This window comes from Microtus ochrogaster, linkage group LG2 (genome assembly GCF_000317375.1).
Source record: "Microtus ochrogaster isolate Prairie Vole_2 linkage group LG2, MicOch1.0, whole genome shotgun sequence".
In the NCBI taxonomy this organism is placed as follows: Eukaryota; Metazoa; Chordata; class Mammalia; order Rodentia; family Cricetidae; genus Microtus; species Microtus ochrogaster.
Window position 1 is genome coordinate 6,030,532 of NC_022028.1, and position 19,690 is coordinate 6,050,221.

At 38.8% G+C, this 19,690-nt stretch overlaps 1 protein-coding gene across 1 annotated transcript in view; it reads right to left on the minus strand.

Moving 5' to 3' along the window:
• Window positions 1-19,690, minus strand: part of Cd2ap (CD2 associated protein) — an 81,242-nt gene that overhangs the window by 42,323 nt on the left and 19,229 nt on the right. The window contains exons 3-4 of the mRNA XM_005359791.2: window positions 13,855-14,008; window positions 4,255-4,355 (exon numbers count right to left, since the gene is read on the minus strand). Coding sequence (XP_005359848.1) covers window positions 4,255-4,355; window positions 13,855-14,008 — 255 coding nt within the window. The remainder of the gene's footprint in view (window positions 1-4,254; window positions 4,356-13,854; window positions 14,009-19,690) is intronic.

The following is a 19,690-nucleotide window of genomic DNA, read 5'->3' on the forward strand; positions in this document are numbered from 1 at the left end:
TTTTGTTTGAACAAAGTTTAGTAACTCTAAGGATATAACTTTGTGAACCAGTGAAATGACTCAGCAGGTAGGACTGCTTGCCAACCTTGACTACCTGAGTTTGATCCCTGAAGCCCACAGAGTAGAAAACTGACTCCCAAATGTTGCTCTCTGGCCTCTATACATGTGTCATGGCATTAGCACAACACACGCAGGCGCAGGCACAGGCACGCGCACGCACACATGCACACATTCAGGAGTTAAGAATGCAGAGGATCAAAATTCAGTTCCCAGTATCCATGTCAGACAGCTCACAACATCCAAGCTCTTGGGGATCACAAACCTCAAGCCGCTTCAGGCACCTGCACACATATGTACATACCTACACTCAGACCCACACGCATAGATGTAATTAAATATAAATTTAATAACAAATGTAAAAAACATTTAAGAGTGTTAAAATGTATAAAATCTTATTTCCCCCCTTTTAATTAAACAATAATTATTAAGCAAACTGAAAGAAATATTTTGATTTTGTTTATTATTTTGTTCATTTTATGTGTATGGGTGGTATATGTACTGCAAGCATGTCGTGGCCCCAGAGTCCATAAGAAGGCATCAGAAGCCCTGAAACTGGAGTTACCATAATATGAGCTGCCATGTGAACGCTGGGACGTGAGCTGGGGTCCTCTAGAAGAGCAGCCAGTACTCTGAAATGCTGACCCATCTCTCCAACCCTGAAAAAAATCACTTTCAAAATTCATCTAATAAGCACCTTACTCCAAACAAAAGTGTTCTCATGAATCAAATTCTTTAACACGGCTGAAGAGATGGCTCAGTAGTGAAGAGCACTGGATGCTCTTCCAGAGAACTCAGGTTCAATTCCCAGCTCCCACATGGCAACTCACAACTGTCTATAACTCCAGTTCCAAGGGATCTGACACCCTCATATAGATATAACATACAAGTCAGTAAAACACCAGTGAATATTTTTTAAAAAATCTTTAACAAGGCCTTTATACTCATTAATAATAAGATTGCTCAATTTATTTAAAAAAATCAGCTGACTGTTTTCAGACGTATAGTTTCTGTTGTTAGACAAAGGATGCTAAAGGGATTTAGAGAGTAACAGTAGAGTACACTGCTGTCATCATTTACTTATCAACCTTATATCACAGCTAGAAATATCTCATTTACATAAATCATTTTCAGTGCTATCTACCTTATAACTGAAAGCAAACTGATCTCTACATAAATTTTTCTGACTGTCCTGAAACTCACTAAGTAGACCAGGCTGATCTCAAACTCAAAAATATCCACTTGGCTCAGCCTCCTGATCAAAGGCATGTGCTACCATTCCCAGCCTGAAAACAAAATTTTTAATAAGTAATTAATGTAATAGGCACTCTTTATATACAAGCCATGATTTTTGGCTGGGAAAAGATTCAAACCTTGCATATGAAAAATCCCTTCCTTGCCTTTGCTGAATAGCTAACCTAGGAGAGTATTAGACTGCAGCAATCGATGCTCTTGAAAAACCAATCTAAGAAAGCAGTAAGCACATAGTTAGAATGTATCTGCTAGGCATGGTGGCACACCTTTAATCCCAGAACTCAGAAGAAAGAGACAGGTCAACCTTTTTTAGTTCTAAGTCAGCCAAAACTACATAGTGAGTTCCTGTCTCAAAACAAAAACAAGTAAACTAATAATAATGAAATGTAAAAATAAGTGCTGTAATCAAAGTGAGGGAAAAAGTGCAATAAAAAAAGCACGGGAGCGTAAGCTGGAAAAGTATCAGAATCTTCTCCCCTAAAAGCCAATGACCAAGAAACTCAACACTAAGCCTAAATGAGAATCTTCTAGATAAAAAGCATATGGGGAAAAAATAGTCACGTCAAAATTCATGATGGTTACAGACAATATAGCTGAACTACTAATAGCCAGATACAGTATGCTTGGGATGGCAAAGCAGCAAGCATGAAGAGTTCAGATATTTTAGCAGACCGACGGCAAATGAAACTGAGCATGAAGACTTGTGTCTGACCACAGCACTCAGGGAATAGGGCAGGAGAGTTGCTTTGAGTGTAAGGCCAGACCAGGCTAAATTTTAAGTTCAAAGAAGTGGGCTACAGAGTGAGACCCTGCCTCAAAGAAAGAGGAAAGAAAGGGAAAAAAGAAACTATGGTAAAGGATTGAAAATATAGGAGCTATGTGTGGTATGGAATTAAGTATGACAAAATGGAACAGCCACAAAGTAAAAAAAAAAAAAAAAATCAGTATTAAACTCCAAATATCAGCAACTTGTTAAAAGTTATTTAAGGAATTCTTGGGAAAAGTGGCAGTGAACACTCACTCAAGCATAGCAATAACCATACCTGTAATCCCAGCACTGAGGAGGCTGAGGCAGGAAAACCAACAGTTTAAGGCCAGACTGAGCTTTGAGACCCTTATTTGTCTCTAAGAAACACTAATAAAAACAAACAAATACAAAGCAAACAATCATTTAAAAACAGACTGCAGTTGAGCCTACAGACACATGCCTGTAATTCCAGTGCTCAGGAGGTGAAAAAGAAGACTACAAGTTTGAGGCCAGCCGGAAATACATGGTCAGACCCTAGCTAAAAACCAAGGGCCCAGTATACACAGAGTCCTGGGTTCAGCTCCTCCATGGGGGGCAAAGGGGAGGGAGTAGGAAGCTGTTCCAGACAGGCACAACAAGATGGCAAACTACACACAATCAAATTCAGGCCACTACATGTCAGGCACATACAAGTTCAATGAAGATGGTTTTACTCCTGACAGTTTCTAAATGGTTTCTAAGTAGCTATCATTTCCAAGGCTAGACTGTAAAAGGCACTTCCCCATGTATGCTGAATTGGTTGCACTCTGAGTTGAGAAACTGCTGTGCAAATCAAAATAAGTGCCCTCTACTCAAAACATTTTGGATTTCAGACTATGGAGTGTTTACAATAACTCGACCCAAAATCTGAACCTTTTTGATTATTATGCGGGTAGTCAGGAGGTTTCAGAATCTCCAGACACTCCCATCCTCTAAGAAATCCAAGCCAAATGGAAAGGACACTAGAAAGCTGTCCAAGTGGCAGTTCTAGTTTTCAAGGCTATAGGACATAGGTGTAAATAGAGGGACTTTCTTACAAAAGCTCTCACCAGCCCCTTACTTCTGAACCCATCCAGCTGGGGTCCCAGACACCATGGAACAGACAAGCCAATCCCTTGTGGTCTATCTGCATACCTGAGCCACACAACCCGCAAGCATAACAGTTGTTTTTGCCACTAATTTTGGGGTAGCTTCTTCTGCATCACGAGTAACAACTATAAGCAATGTGGTTCTCTATGACTCAGTCTCTACCTCTGAGAAATGAAGATAAATAACCCCTTCTGTTATAAAGGAAGAAAATGTCAAACTTATTTAGCACAGTACTTCCAAATAAATGTTAACTGGTGTGGCCGTCAGACAGAGATCAGACGGCCTCTTGTATAGGTATTCTCGAAGTTATTGTAGATACCAGTGATAAATGAGAAATCATGACATAAAATCAATTCCTGCCTCAATACATTTTATCAAAGCACTCTCTAAAATAGCATCTTCACTGGCCAGCAAAACTTTAAATATTCCTTTAATGAGAAAAGCAGATGTAAGAAATTAAAAATGTTTTCATATCTTAAAGTATTAAAACTGTGAAAAAAGCATACTTGGCTAGAATTTAAATACAACAATTCAAACAAGACAGACTTTAAAGCAATTTCTGCATTGCACTCCTATATCATTCAAAAAGAAATTTTTGTTATTGTTTTGTGCCAACAGAGAATTAAGATGAGGCTCTCTGGTGTTTGAGACTATTTAAATAACATTAATTTTACTTTTAGCATTATTATAATGGTATGTGTGCACAACATGAGTATGGGTGTGAGCATGTAATGTGCCTGCAGAGGTCAGGGGCAACTCTGCAGAGTCAGTTCTCCTTTCCACCTTTAAATGGGTTACAAGGATGGAACTCGGGTAGCCAGGCTTGGGTGAGCTTCTTGCCAACAGAAAATTACATTAATTTTAAGCTTAAAAAAATGTTTATTTTTATTAAGAGAAACACACAAACAGGACATAGCAAGCACAAGTAACAAGGACTATCCTTAAATTTTATTGAAAACGGGCAAAAATTTTTATAAATGTTAATAAACTGACAAAGCCCTCTTCTAGAAGCCACACCACATAACTGCTGTGCTACAGCGAATGTACAAAGTCCTTCTGGTCCTTACCTCTTCGTTAATATCAATGATATCCCCCACTGTCAGTACCAGTTCATCCTCATTTTGTGGAACGTAGTCAAAAAGAACTTTACACTGACGCTTTTTTGTCTCTAGAAGAAATCATTTTAAAAAATATGTTAAAAAAGATCATTTTTTAACTAGCACCTTTATTCATATACCACAATTATAGTTACAAATGTGTAAAAAAAGAAAAACAATTTAAACAAGCAATCACAAACAGCCTGGGTGATTTTTAAGCATGTCTCACACAACATGTTCACCTCCAGATAAAGTGTAAGGGTTCCAGTATAGAAAACGGGTACACCTGATCCCTTCAATTACACACAAGCAAAATATCCACAACTTTTAAGACTACAAAAACATTCTAACAATAAAATTATTGTAGGCAAGTCCCTCCCAGTGGTAATTTTCAGATGACTTCTTAATCAAGGCCTAGGAATATTTAAAATGTGCTACTTTAAGTGACTGTCGAAGGGAAGGCAAGATGGCTGAGCAGAAGTACCCAGCACTCACTTGCTCCTTCCAGAGAATAAGGAGGGGGAGGGGAAAAAGAAAAAAGAGGGACAAAGCAGGCTGGCAACAGGTAACAGATGTACAGATGCACGTTGAGATGAAAAACTGGCATTCAAACACAGAAAAAACAAAAAAGTCCCGAGCCTTGAGACAGCTGCATAGTAAAAGAAAAAATACTCCAACACCCAGGTTCCTAGCTCAGCAGCTTGGAACCCTTTCCCATCTGGGATAAAAGTAGAAAGAAAATCAGAAAACTATCAGCACATTCCTACCTACTTGGAAGTTTTATAACCCTGGAAGCTTACATTCTAAAGAATCTGAATCTATCCACTCACTAGTGTAGAGTTAGAAAAAGGATTTCATCCAGCAATTCCCCAGGATGTTGTAACCTGGAGGCTTCTTGAGAATAGATTATTGAATCCGGACTGTCATGTTTCATATGGGCAGACTTAACTCAGTGGAAAGACAGTGACACAAATCCACCAACAGACCTATCCTGAGAATTAAGTATAAGGGACGCAGAGTGGGAGTGAAGGTAATAGCCACAAAAAACAAATGATTAGCGAGCCCACCAACTGAGATAAGGGTATATAGTTTGCCACAAGTAGATCCTGCTCAGCTCTTAGTTCCACACAGAAGTTCCTAACTCTGACAAGATGAAGAAAAGGGCTCCTAGACCATTTTCTCAACACACATAGGTGTTCTGGGGCAGTTTCAAGCAATGTCCTTGCACCATCATAATGCTACCCAACTGGTCCACAGAGAAACTGTGTCTGGATTTGTTCTCTGTATTTAGAACTAAGAGGAATTTTGCACAGGTCCAGTTGCAACCATTCCAGCACTATCCCTGGTAGATAATGATTTTTCAGAAGAAGAAAAGCCCATCCCAAGCAAGCATGCACACTAGGGGAGGGGACCTAAGGTCCCACTCTTGGACAGGTATGCCTACAGCAGCACAGCAGAACAGAAGAATAATATTTCTGCTTCCATTACAACTACATGTGTCCTCTGTATCAGTCTTCACAATTATCTTGTACAATTACACACTCCTGTTAAGACTAGGTATCAGTGGCACAGCAGAAGTGTTGTGATTTCTGGTCTAACCTTCCTAGAAGACCAATGGACTTGTACCCACTGCCTACTCAAAGAACAAATGTTTTGGACATTACATGCTTACTACAACCGCATATTCAAATAAAAGAGGCAGTATAAACAGTGCCTGAGGAAACCTCCATGACCTAAGGACTACATCTCCAACTGTAGGTAAGAGTTAGTACACAAGTACTCTACCACACAAGGGCAGGCCTGCTACAGCCTCTCTACTCCTGTGTCACCAGCAGAAGTGGGTCTCTCCAACTCCATACTAAGCATGGGTTATGCCCAACCTCAATAATCAAACTCAAAGAAACTCTCAGGAGTAAAGTGACTGTACTATAGTAATCAGTTAGAAATAAACTCAATTCTCCATAACACATTATTACCCCTAAGATTTTACCTCCAATGAAATTGAGATACTCATTTTACTAGACATGCAAATCTTAGTAGAAATAAATTTAAAAATATATGAAAAGACAATGTATTACATTCTTTAAAAAAAGCTAAATATGCTGAACAAGATGAAATTCAAGATAAAAAATTTAAGATAGTATGTTGTTGTTTTAAAGCTTAATGAGATCCAAAGGAATATAAATAGAATGATTAATTAAACTTGGAAAAACAAGACTTGGAAAAACAAGGCAATATATGATTAAGAAAATCAAAGAGAGATTTTGAAAAAGAACTAATATGAAATCTAGGAAATGATGCTCATTGAATCAAACAGAATCCATCCAAAAACTTCAACAGCTGACTTAATTAAGGAAAAAGAAATAATATGAGAGCTTGAAGACATCTTTTTGGAAATAACATATTTGTATAAAAATATAAAAATAAGAATGAAAAGAACATGAAAGATTGGAGGATATCATTAAAAGATCAAATATGTGTGTCATCAACATACTCAAAATTTTAATAAGGACAAATGAAAACAGAAATTTTCTCTAATTTTGGGAAAGGCATGCACCATCAGGGACAGGATTTTGTTTGTTTGTTTTCTGGGTCCCCCCACCCACCTCTGAGATAGGGTTTCTCTATAGCTTTGGAGCCTGTCCAGGAACTAGCTCTTGTAGATCAGGCTGGTCTTGAACTCACAGAAATCCGCCTGCCTCTGCCTCCCAAGTGCTAGGATTAAAGGTGTGTGCTACCACTGCCCAGCTCAGGGACAGGATTGTTATATAACCCCCAACAGCCAGAGAAGATCCTCTCTACAATGTATGATAGTCAACCTGTCAAAAGGTCAGCACCAGAAAGACTTATAACCCACAAGAGATCACATTTAAGGATAATCCTATTGGACTAATTATCAACAGAAACCCTGAAAGCCAGACAAGTGTGGTAGGTATGGTGAGTGACTGGAGGATCAGGAGTTCAAAGTTAGGCTAGGGTACTTAAGATCTGTCTCAAACTAAAAAAAAAAAAAAACACTAAAAACCAGGAGGGCAACAAATGAAATAGGCTTTAATACAGTAACAGCAGGGATGATTTCAACACCTCACTGTCATGAATGTACACATCATCCAGTCACAAATCAGAAGAGAGAAGTGGAAGCATATAGATTTTCTCAAGATAGAACTAGAGAAAACTGGAGTAGACCCCTGTCTCAGAGCCTCCCCCTCCTTCAATGCATGTTAGCCATTAATGGCTTTGGGCAGTGGATACAAATCCCCTGTTCTCTCCTGTACCGGGCAGATGGATCCATCCTTAGGGTTGACTCTCTTGCTTTTTTTCTTTGAAAATCAGTGATGCTGGGGCCATCAAGACGGCCCAGCAAGTAAAAGTACTTGCCACCAAAGCCTGGCAACCAGAGTCTGATATCTGGAAATGACACAGTGTAAGGAAGGAAGTAACTCTTCTGGTCTCTACATATGTGCTGTGTCACACATGTAAGTAAACAAATGTAATAAAAATTTGAAAGTGATGTTGATTTGAAAGAGATGACAGTCCATCTCCAAACTTTAAAAAAAATCAAATCAGCCTTTTCTTTAAAAATCTACAGACTAGATCTCCAGGTAGATGCTTATATTTCCCTTTTTAGACAAATACATGCCCTTTCTGCAAGTTAGCTAAGGAAGGGGACAGAGCTAACTAAAGAAGACAGAGCTGCGTTTCCCCTACCCTAACCTGCACACTGAGGCAGACCAAACGGCAGCTATGCCATTTTTACTTGCCTGGCAAAGCACTATTTAAATATCTTTCTTATTGGCCATTTTATCTTCAAACATTAGGTAAGCATCATAAATCCCTCTTTTTCACTACCCAGCTACAGTATTTTCTGTAGAAATCCTAATATTTTAGAGCCCATAATACAATAATATCACATTTCTAACAAGCTTTCAGGTAGCATTTTTCTGCTAATTTGAGAAAACGGACTTTGAAATTAAAAAATAGTATTTAACTAACTACAAGCAACTGAATTCTTAATTCAAGCTTGATACATGCACCTTTACCCAGTGAGTCAAACTGCCAACTTCATATATTCATTTGACAATTTTATTTCATCCTAAATCCCACCCGACTGCCATTGAACTTACCATCTTCCTGCCTCAACCCTTTTCCCCTTAGAGTTGGAAAAACAAACTTGTATCATTATATATGATCATCTCCAAATAAAACTGATTTAAAAACCTAAAGTAAAATTTTATTTTTACCTATGTGTTTACATCTAACGAGAATGAGTTATTAAGGAAGCTGAAATATATTTTAATGTCAGGCATTTGCCTCTCACCACTTTTACATGTTATGCTGTCAAATGTTTTACTTAGCATAATAACTGCCCACATTGTCTGGAGAGATGTACAATGACTACGTCTTTAGCCCACACCCATCCCAGACCCCAATAAATCCTAGACCCCAATAATCCTTTTTTCTATTCTACTTTCAAGTCTGTTTTGCTACATATGGCAGGACTTTTATTTTGGTTTGGTTTGATTTTTGGCTTTTTGAGAGGGTTTTTCAGTAGCTTTGGAGCCTGACTTGGAACTAGCTGGAACTAGCTCTTGTAGATCAGGCTGGCCTCGAACTCACAGAGCTCTGCCTGCCTCTGCCTGCTGAGTGCTGGGATTAAAGACGTGTGCCATCACTGCCCAGCTAGGATTTCATTCTTATTTTGAATCAAATAATATACCATTATATGGTTAATGTGTTATTATCTTTATCCCACTTACCCTGAGAAGTATGTAACTTCGCTATTGGGAATGGTACTGTTTAAATACAAGTGTATCTATTTTTGCACAGCTGTTTCCATTCTTTCAGATACACTGTCTAAGAATATAGCTGGATTTATGGTACTATTATTTATTGTCTGTGACAGGTTCCTAGTTGAAATCCAGATTTACCTTGACCTCAGGATCTGATGTGGGAGTGTCATATATCTGTTGATTTCATTGGTTAAGCAATAAAGAAACTGCTTGGCCCTCATAGGTTAAAACATAGGTGGGAGGAGTAAACAGAACAGAATGCTGGGAGGAAGAGGAAGTGAGCTCAGACTCGACAGCTCTGCTCTCTGGAGCAGAGACGCCATGTTCCCCTCTCCTGGGTAGACGTGATAGCTCTGCTCTCTGAGGCACTCGTGATAAAGCTCCAACCTAGGATGGATGTAGGCTAGAATCTTTCCCGGGCATAAGCTAGCAGGCGGCTGGGGTGCTGGGGATGCAGCCCCGCTGCACCTATTACTACAAGGATCCTCCTGTTTCTGCCTCTCAGTATTGGGATTATTTTTAGTTTTTTGAGAAACTGCCACTCTTAAAACAGCTGGACTAATTCACATAACACCAACAGTGTACACATCCTCCTTTTTTCCATGTTTTCATGGTTTTTGTAACAGACATTCTAAATAGGATAAAATGGTAACTTGCTATAGTTCTGACTTACTTTGGTATGATATAGTTTTGTATACTAAGCATTTTTCTTTACTTTTTATGTATGGGAGGGGGTGTTATAGAATGCATGTGACAACATATGGAAGTCATTTCTCCTACTGTGTGAGTCTCAAATATCAGCCTCAGGGTATCAGACTTGGCAGGGTCTCATGTGTCCTACAATACCCTCCAACTTGCTTCATAGTCAAAAATAACCTTAAACTTCTGATCCACCCCCAACTACTGAATTACAGAATTACTAATTTTTATATGTTGTCTTGCTTTTTCTCTAGATTTTTCTGTCATAATATGAAAGCAGAGATAATCTGACTTTCTCTTTTCTTGCTCATATGTCTGGTATTTCTCTCTCTCTCTCTCTAACCTAATAGCTCTAGCTACACTTCTATCACTATATATACAAAAAAACATGAAAAGCCCTCCATCCCCAGGACAAAAGTCTTATCACCCTTGACCTGTTCCTGACCTTACAGGAAATGCTTTCAGTCTTTCACATTCAGTACACTGACTATGAATATAGCCTGCAGCACAATGTGGTATGAGTCTTCTGTACCTACCTTGTGCAGACCATGAAGGGATGCTGAGTTTTAGACAATGTTTCCTCTCCATCTATTGGGATGATAATATGATTTTTGTCTCTCATTCTATTTATGCTTATTGATTTGTAGAAGATAAAAACATCTTTGCATCTTTGGAAGGAAACTTGCCGTGCAATCTGTGGCACGCCTGTTAATTTGAATTTGCTAGAATTTTGCATAATTTTGCATTCAAAGACATTGGGGAGTATTTCTTCTTTGTTTTGCTCTGTTGGCTTTTGGGACCAAAATAACGTTGACCTTACAGAATCAATTTGGAAGGGTTCCCTCCCTCTCAATTATATGGAATTGCTTGAGAAGCATTGGTGTTATTTCTTTAAATGTTTGGTTACATTTAACAGTGCAGCCTCTTCTGGTCCCAAGCTTTTTTCTTCGTTGGTAAATTACCTGGATTTCTTTTTTATATTTTCTTGAATTTTGGTAGGTCACATGTGTCCAGAAGTTTTTCTGGACATAGATCTCACCTGTGTTGTGTGTATGTACTCTTTCTCTATTATTTATACCAAAATTGAGAGAAACTATGGTAGTTTGAATGAGAACTACCCCCTAGGCTTGAGTATTTGAAGAATTGGTTTCTAGCACATGGTACTATTTGGGTAGGTTTGGGAGGTGTGGCCTTACTGCAGGAAGCATGTTGGGGGTAAGGGCTCACCCCAAATCCAGTTAAATGTCTCTGCTTCATGCCTGCAGTTGAAGATATTAGTTCTCAGCTCATATGTTGTCTCTTTGCATACAAAGTGCAACTCTGTGCTGTACATCTCTACTACGTGGCTAGTCTCCAGAAAGTGCAGTCCAGGACCACTAAAATGGCTAAGACTGTCCCGTTGAAAGTAGGATGGGGATGGACAAATATTACTTGACTATCACATTTTCTGGAAAACAAAGAATAAAAAAAGTTAAAAAAAAAAAAACTTTAATTGGTCTTAGTATCAAGAAAACTTCATTGAGCCAGCAAGGGCGGCGCATACTTTTAATCCCAGGAACTGGTTAAAAAAAGCAGGCAGATCTCTGAGTTCAAGGCCAGCCTGGTCTACAGAACAAATTCCAGGACAGCCAGACCTACACAGAGAAACCCTGCCTCAAAAAACAACAAACACTTTTTCTTCACAAAATGTTTTCTGATATAACCCTGTGCTATACTGACATGGAAAATAATACACTGTGACAATAGGGGGCCTATATGAAAACTAATAACGCCCTTACATTTACAGTTCAAAGGGTAAACTTCCTTACTGCCAATCATTTAATACCACAGGGAGTTACAGACCAAAATTTCAAAGATACTATAATTGCAATAATCTCAGGTAAGAGTGTTTAAACAATTGTGGTCTGGCAAAAATGACTCATCAGGTAAAGGCACATACCTCCAAGCCCTACAACTTGAGCTTGATCTACAGAATCCATCTAATAGAAAGAGAAAAACCAACTCCTACAATTGCGTCTGACTACATACACACTATGGCTCACACACACAGGATAGATGGATGGATGGATGGATGGATGGATGGATGGATGGATGGATGGATGGATGGAAGAATATGTATTTTTGCCAGGCAGTGAGGGCACACACCTTTAATGCCAGCACTTGGGAGGCAAAAGTGGATCTCTGTGAGTTCAAGGACAGCCTGGTCTATGAAGTAAGTTCTAGAACAGTCAAGTATTACACAGAGAAACCCTGTCTCAAAAAAAAAAAAAAAAAGATTATGTAGAATATGCACTTTTAAAAATACCAATAAACTGAACTCCACATGGAGTTTAATGGGATTTTTAAAATAACAAAACCTTTAGTATCCATTGTCATAAAGACTGTAATTGTTTGTAAACGTTTAATGCTTCATATTTGTAACTGGCATTGTTGCCTCTCTTTTCCTAACTGAAGTTTAAAAAAAAAAACTCAAGTAAATTTAAATGAGCTGAGGTCATAAAAGAGTTCAAGTTTCTAAAATTTAAAGTACATTGGCACAATAATCCTAAGGACACAGTAATGGCACATATACCTTGGTGGCAACCAACAGCTTTCTAAGGACTTACAACCCATTCAGATAGAGGATTACCATGCCTGGTACTGGAAACCTAACTATTCAGTACTAATGAAACCATGGTTTTTGGAAGAGATCTACAACCACGAATTTACTAAACAATCATAATCCCTAACAACAATCTATAAATATCTGTCTTAGTATGCACAGGTAAGTGTGATCTTCACCTTTCATCAAGGAATCTTCTTTGCAACAGATGAAGACCACTACAGAAAACCACAACCAAACAAAACGCAGAGTTGTGGAGCCCACTCCCAATGGATTCATATATAAACCACTCCAGAATCTAAGGCTCTGGAAACATTGCAGAATAGAAGACAAGAAGATTATAAGACAAGAAGATTATAAGAGCCAATTAGAATTAGGGAATTCACTGGAAGACTGTGTCACCTACTAATATCAGAACACATGAAGTCTCATCAATATGACCACCTAAACATGAGCTGTACAAGAATTATACTAACAAACATGCCAAACTATATCGGAAAAAGCCCATGTGGCCTCAAGCCTACACAAATTACTCAGGCAACTGAATAATTCTGGGAGCAGGAGAGGTAGTCCTCCCCAGCGAAGAACACACTAATAGGTTGTCTAGTATCAAATGGTCAGACCTGAAAATATACATACAAGTAGTATTATGTGAACTCTGCAGGTTCTATTTAGCAGTATGTATGTACAAGCAAATACATACATGCATGCAGTAACAATTAATGAAAAAAGAGACCATGAATTTGAAGGAATCGGGAGGGGTATATGGAAGGGTTTGGAGCAAGAAAGGGAAGGGAGAAATGTTGCAATTAAATTACAACCTCAAAAATAAAACAAAACATAAGATATGCAGGACTGGGGAGATAATTCAGTGAGTAATAGTGCTTGTTGCTCAAGCCTGGCACCTGGGCTCAATCCCTACAACCCATATAAAACTGGGAGAGAACCAACTCTACAACATGTCCCCTGGCCTCCGCACTCAACATCCACACACATAATGAATAAAAAAAATTTTTTTTCAATAAAATATGGTACTCTTTCTTGGTCAATTTTTTTCCCCTAACTTATTTATAAACAAAAAACTTTCCAGAGCAGGAGAATCACATATGAAGTCAACAAAAGATACCGGGAAAGACACTATTTCAAACGAAAAAGAAAAAAACTTATCAAGACATTTCAGATTAGCAGATACCTCAACAATTAGTGAGTACTATTAAATACAATTAATGTGTCAATCATTCAGAGACAGTACGAGATAAGCACGGTATCTTCATTTACAGTTCCTGTATATGGCTATCAGCTTACTCATGCTGGAATATCAATGTTACTGACTAAACATGAGCAAGTACAAAAATTATGTGTGCCTATCATCAGTTCATGAGAGTAAATTAATTACTGCAGTTGGCTGTAGAAGACTGAACACATCTCCCTGAATTTATGAGCAGTCATAACTAAGTAGGAAAGGAATTGTTTACATACTCTTCTTAAGGGTTTTAGTTTGTGGATGTGGCTGAATTCCTCCAGCTGGAAGTCCGTAAGTGCTGATTCGCTGTACAAGACTGGCTACATTTCCATGCCTTTCCCGTTTGATGGGCAAATTGTTATCCTTGGGTTCCGTCTCTCGCTTAATTTCCTATAAAAAGGGAAATCAGTAAAAGAGAAAGATACTTAGGTATGTCTTAACCAATTTACATTCTTAGACATATTTCTGTATTTTTTAATGTAGCCAAGGCTAGCCTAGAATACACAGCAATCCTTCCACCTTAGCTTCCCTACTTTTTGCTTCTCAAATGTTAAGATGTCAAGACATAGCTACAATGATTACTAAATAAATCATGACATAACTCATTTTTAAGCTGAAGAATGCAGATCATTTGCCAAGCATGGCATAGTATAAATTTACATCTTATTGAAACTGGAGAGAGGGTAAAGGAGAGTTTCAACCTACCCTCACTAACATACACAAGAAAATCCTGAAACACATAAACAAGTAACACAATAGTTTTAAGTCCAGAGTGTACAACTTCTTTCTACAAAGCACTATATACTAAATGTTTATGGCTACCAGGCCATACAATTTCTTTCTAATATCAGTTCTGTTTTATGTAATTCAAATGCAGTTACATACCTAAATAACTAAACCCAGACTATGTGAGACTCTATTTCCAAGAATACAGGGGAATGGGGAGGGAGCGTCTTTTAATTTTCACATATTTTACACATAATTTAACATTCTCTTAATTTTCCCTCATCCAATCATAAAAATCTTAGCCAGTAACCTTACAACACAGGTCTTGTACAAGCCAGTGACATGTAGATTCTACCTTACAGGTTTTAACTTTATGGCTCCCTGCTCTAATTCACAGGTATAATAAAATGAATGCCAGGTAGTGGTAGCACACCCCAGCACTCAGGAGGCAGAAGCAGGCGAATCTCTTAAGTTTGAGGTCAGCCTGGTAGAGCAAGTTTCAGGACAGCCATGGTTACATAAAGAAGCTCTATCTTGAAAAACCAAAAGAATCATCTTGGGAAAGAGTATTGAATTTTACTAGAAGAAACAAAAGACTACATAAACATGAAGTCATGCCATGTTCAATGACTAAAAGCTCCATGTGAGAAGCAGCTCTAGAGGTGGCCTCAGTCCACCATCACCCTCTGTCTCACCATCCAAAATTACAAACTTTAGTTTACCTAACATAAATTTAGCAATGGAAAGGCAAATCGGGGCAACTTCACAAAGTAACCTCGGGGCTGGTGAGATGACTCAGTGGGTAAAGGCACCAACCACCAAGCCTGACAACCTAACTTTAGCTCTCACACACAATTGGAGGCTAGAACTGACTCTACTGTGACAAGTGAGTAACAGGCAGCAAGGCACAGGGAAGGAACATAAAAGAGAATATGAACAACCTGACTGGAAGACAAAACAGAACAAAACTTCTGAGAAACAAAGGTGACACTACATATAGCTGAAGCATGAATATGAAGAGTTCTTAAGAGTCATAAAGACTAAGAACGAGGTTGGAAGGTTGACGATACAAGGCTCTGAAATATACTACAAAGAATGTGGGACATTTTCACAATGCAAGAGATCAGCATGTGCAGTATAACAAGCTTACAGCAAGTAGGTACAACTGACGATGAATGAATGTTCCCTGAGTCAATAACAGAACAAAGTTTGAATGGTTCAGAAAATATTCAAAATACTAAGAATCTTGAATATTCATTAGCTTCAGAAGACACCCAAATTCCTGACTTGAACAACTCTCAGATGGCGCTGCCATTCACTAAGCAACAGTCTCAAAAGAAGGATGTCTTCTTTATGATCTCCTGTATTTAAGTGGATAATTCTTAAATACAGAATTACCCAATAATAGAGCTCCACTTCAAACTTCAGTCAACTCTAGCTTTTGTCTGCACTACATGTGTCTTGTCTGAATTCTTTCAACAGAGATCACAGGGACTAGGGAGCTAATGAAAAATCCAAGGCAAGATCCTGGTACATATTTTAGTGTTCCCATCAAGTTGCAACTGAATTTCTTCTTCTTCCTTCTTCATCATCATAGTTACATCATAGACTTCCCTACTAGGGTTGAGATCATGGGATTCCCTGATCTGTTATACTTACAGGTTTCCTCAATGTATACACTTCTCTTAGCTACGGAATCTCACTTTCTTGTTTTCAGGACTATATGTCTGAGGTCACTCAATCTTGGTCCACTTGCACTTCTGTTACCTGCTATATACGTATAATCAAACTTAAACGCCTTTTTCAAAATGGAGTGGCTTATACTCACAAAAATTTGGGTGTCCCTACTGCCATGAGTTTCCTATCAGATTAAAGTACTTTAGTTTTTTTGGTTTGTTTTTTTTGGGGGGGGAGGGGGGTGTTCCGAGACAGGGTTTCTCAGTAGCTATGAAGCCAGTACTGGAACTCACTCTATAGACCATGCTGGCTTCGAACTCACAGAGATCCACCTGCCTCTGTCTCCTGAGTGCTGGGATTAAAGGTGTGTGCCACCACCACCCAGCCAGATTAAAGCACTAACACCAGACACAAACAGTAGCTTCTTCTGATTTTAAGTCATATATTTTCCTTTTGTTGTTTTTTGAGACAGGGTCTCTCTGTATAACAGTCCTGACTGTACTAGAATTCACTCTATAAACCAGGCTGGTCTTGAACTCAGAGACCCACCTGCCTCTCCCTTTTGAGTTCTGGGAATAAAGGTATATGCCACCACCATCCAGCTAATTTTTAATAATATACTAGCTTAAGGGGCCCTTGTGGACGTAAGCCTTCAATACACTGTAGCCAGGATAAGCAACTATTTCTTTTTACATTTTCTCCATAACTCTCCAGAGTATTATAGGGGGAAAAAAATCATACCATATCTGAGAGGCAATCATACCTTTACTATGTAAAAAAATTATAAAGGTAAAACTTGATTCCCACCAGTTAGGAGCAATTCCAGAATAGGGTAATACATGCTACATCTGATTCTTAAATTTAGAAGCAAGTAAGACAATGCCCCAGTTGTTCACTTTATTTTGGTAAGGCTCAAAAAAAGGATGTCTTCTTTATGATCTCCTGCATTTAAGTGGATAATTCTTCAGTTGCTATTGATTCTTCCGAGATGTATCCTTCATAATTTGGATACATTTGAACCCAAAGCCTTGACAGAAGTTAACTTGACTGAGAGAGAAACTTTCATACCTCCTTTGTGATTTACTGCTGGAGAGATATGTCAATGTAAATGTTTCCTGCTCTTTAGTTTAGTTCCTAGCACCCAAATCAGGTAGGGCTATCAATTATCAGCTCCCCAGGGACCTGACTCCCTCATCTGACCTCCGTGTGGACTTCATACACACATACATGTACACATAAATAAAAGTGAAATTTAAGTTGGGCAGTGGTGGCTCTGGCCTTTGGTCCCAGAACTCAAAAGGCAGAAGCAGGCCAGCCTGATCTACAGAGTGAGTTCGAGGACAGCCATGGCTACACAGAGAAACCTTGCCTCAAAAAAACAGTAAATTAAATAAGTGAAATTTAAATTTTCAAAAAAAAAAATCACCCAGAACTATACGGTATAACCAGACAATTTTAGATAGTAGAGAAATACAACCAATAACCAACAATTACTAACTAATGAAAACCTACTACTGTTTTAGAAAACCTTAAGAAGCACATTCCCAAGAAATCTCCAGTCCTTTGAAGGCTAAATTCTTTTCCGAGACAGATTTTTCTTACTCAGTCTGCCCTTGGCATTAGAACATAATTACAAATACTACCAGTGAAATCTGAGATCACTATTAATAACCTACAGAAGATAGTAAATTCTGTTTCTATAACCAGCACCTACAAGAAGAAGAAAATTTAGGACAAAAGGAGGTTAATATATAAGACAGGGAGAAACTATGGGAATGAAGGGCATAGAGAACTTCTCGTGCTATATTGGTTAACAAGATCTTCCACTGACTCTCTGTAAGGGGACACACACTGATACATCAATGTTAAAACTGTAAGCATTCAGATCACTGAAGATAAATGCCCAAATACTGGGTGTACTACTAAGACTTCTTGTCCTCAATATGACATGATGTTAGAGGGTTTACTGCCCTCAGGATCAAAAGACTCTCAGAAGAGAGCCCCTGATGCAGCCCCTGAATGAGGTGGCCTCCAACAAAATAATCACAACAAATGGGATGAAGCTTCAGGTAAACCTAGAAGTCTCAGTTCCTCTGCAGTGGTCAAACTCCATATATCTGGGTGTGACCTTGACTGCTGTTCAAGGTCTAAGATAGCAAGACTGAAATCTCTGTACTCTTGTATGCCTCACTTCAGCCAGAAGTAGCCAGATCAAGATGATTCACATCTCCAGTTATTCTGAGGTCTCGGATCCTTTATTCCTATTACTACTATTAGAGTGTGTGTGCACACACGGATGATGTCATGGAGGTCAGGGGACAACTTCCATGAGTCGGTTCTCTCTTTTTCCCCCGGCAGAGGTAGGGTCTCTCTTGTTACTGACAGGCTGGCTGTTCTGCCCACAACTTTCCAGGCAATTCCCCTACCTCCACGTCCCATTTCCCTGATACAAGCAACCTAATCCATTTAAAAAAAAAAAAAAAAAACATGGGTTCAAGGATCAAACCCAGGTTGTCAGGCTTCTACAAGAAGCACTTTTAACCACTACACCATCTCACTAGCCTGGGTCTCACCTCTTGAGGAAAGATTGTAGCTAGTTAGTTATTAGCAGGTTTAGATGTCACAAGGATGGACCACTCCCTCATAATCAGCAGCCTATACAGCCAAGTACTAAACTGCAGTACTACAATTACTGGTCAAATAAATGGGATCTGAAACAGCAGTGGTCCTTGGTGAAAATAGAAGATGATAAAACTAAGTACTGAGATTACTACCTCAATGAATGCTTTCAAGTTATATATAAGGACACACTATTGTCCTTTCCTCAGTCAATCCATTACAGCATTAAGGAGGCAGAGGCAGGTGGATCTCTATGAGTTCAAGTCTAGACTGGTCTACCTAGTGAATTCAAGGTCAACCAGAGCTACAAAGTGAGACCTAATCTCAAATACAATAGTCAATTTAACCAAGCACGGTGGCAAGCCTTTAAATCCTGGAAAAAGGGAGTGAGGCAGGGGCAGGCAGATTTGTGATTTCAAGGCCACCCAGGGCTACATAGCAAAACCCCATCTCAAAATAAAGGGGGGGGGGCATCTGTTAATCACTTGAACACGAAAATACTCCTTGGGAAAGCTGTCTGCTATAGAAATTTTAGAGCTGGTATGAAGTCTGCCTAAAATATAGATGGACATACACTCTCCTTGGACACTGTCCATTCTCATCATTGCTGCAATGGTCTCTTGCATCAATGTCCAAGATCACCCCTTCCAAGTGTGCTACACCCTCTACTCTAATAAATTCTGTGTACCTTTTACACACACACACAAAGAGGAAGAGGGGTGGAAACATTAAAATGAGAAAATATGCCACAAAAAAATATTTGCAAAGATATATCTAATAAATCTTACAGAAAAGCAACAAAAAACAAAACAAAAAAATGGAAGACTTGTGGGACAAGTCTAAGACACCACCTCAAAGTGCAACCCAACTGAAAACTATTATCTGGTTTTAAAAAGAAGCAAAAGATAGGCTGGTAGATACATGCATACAACCATAAACAAACACAAAGATACACATACACACACAGCATTACTGTACAGCAGGCTACCAATCAGTAGTAAAATCTATTACAAGCCGGGCGATGGTGGCGCACGCCTTTAATCCCAGCAC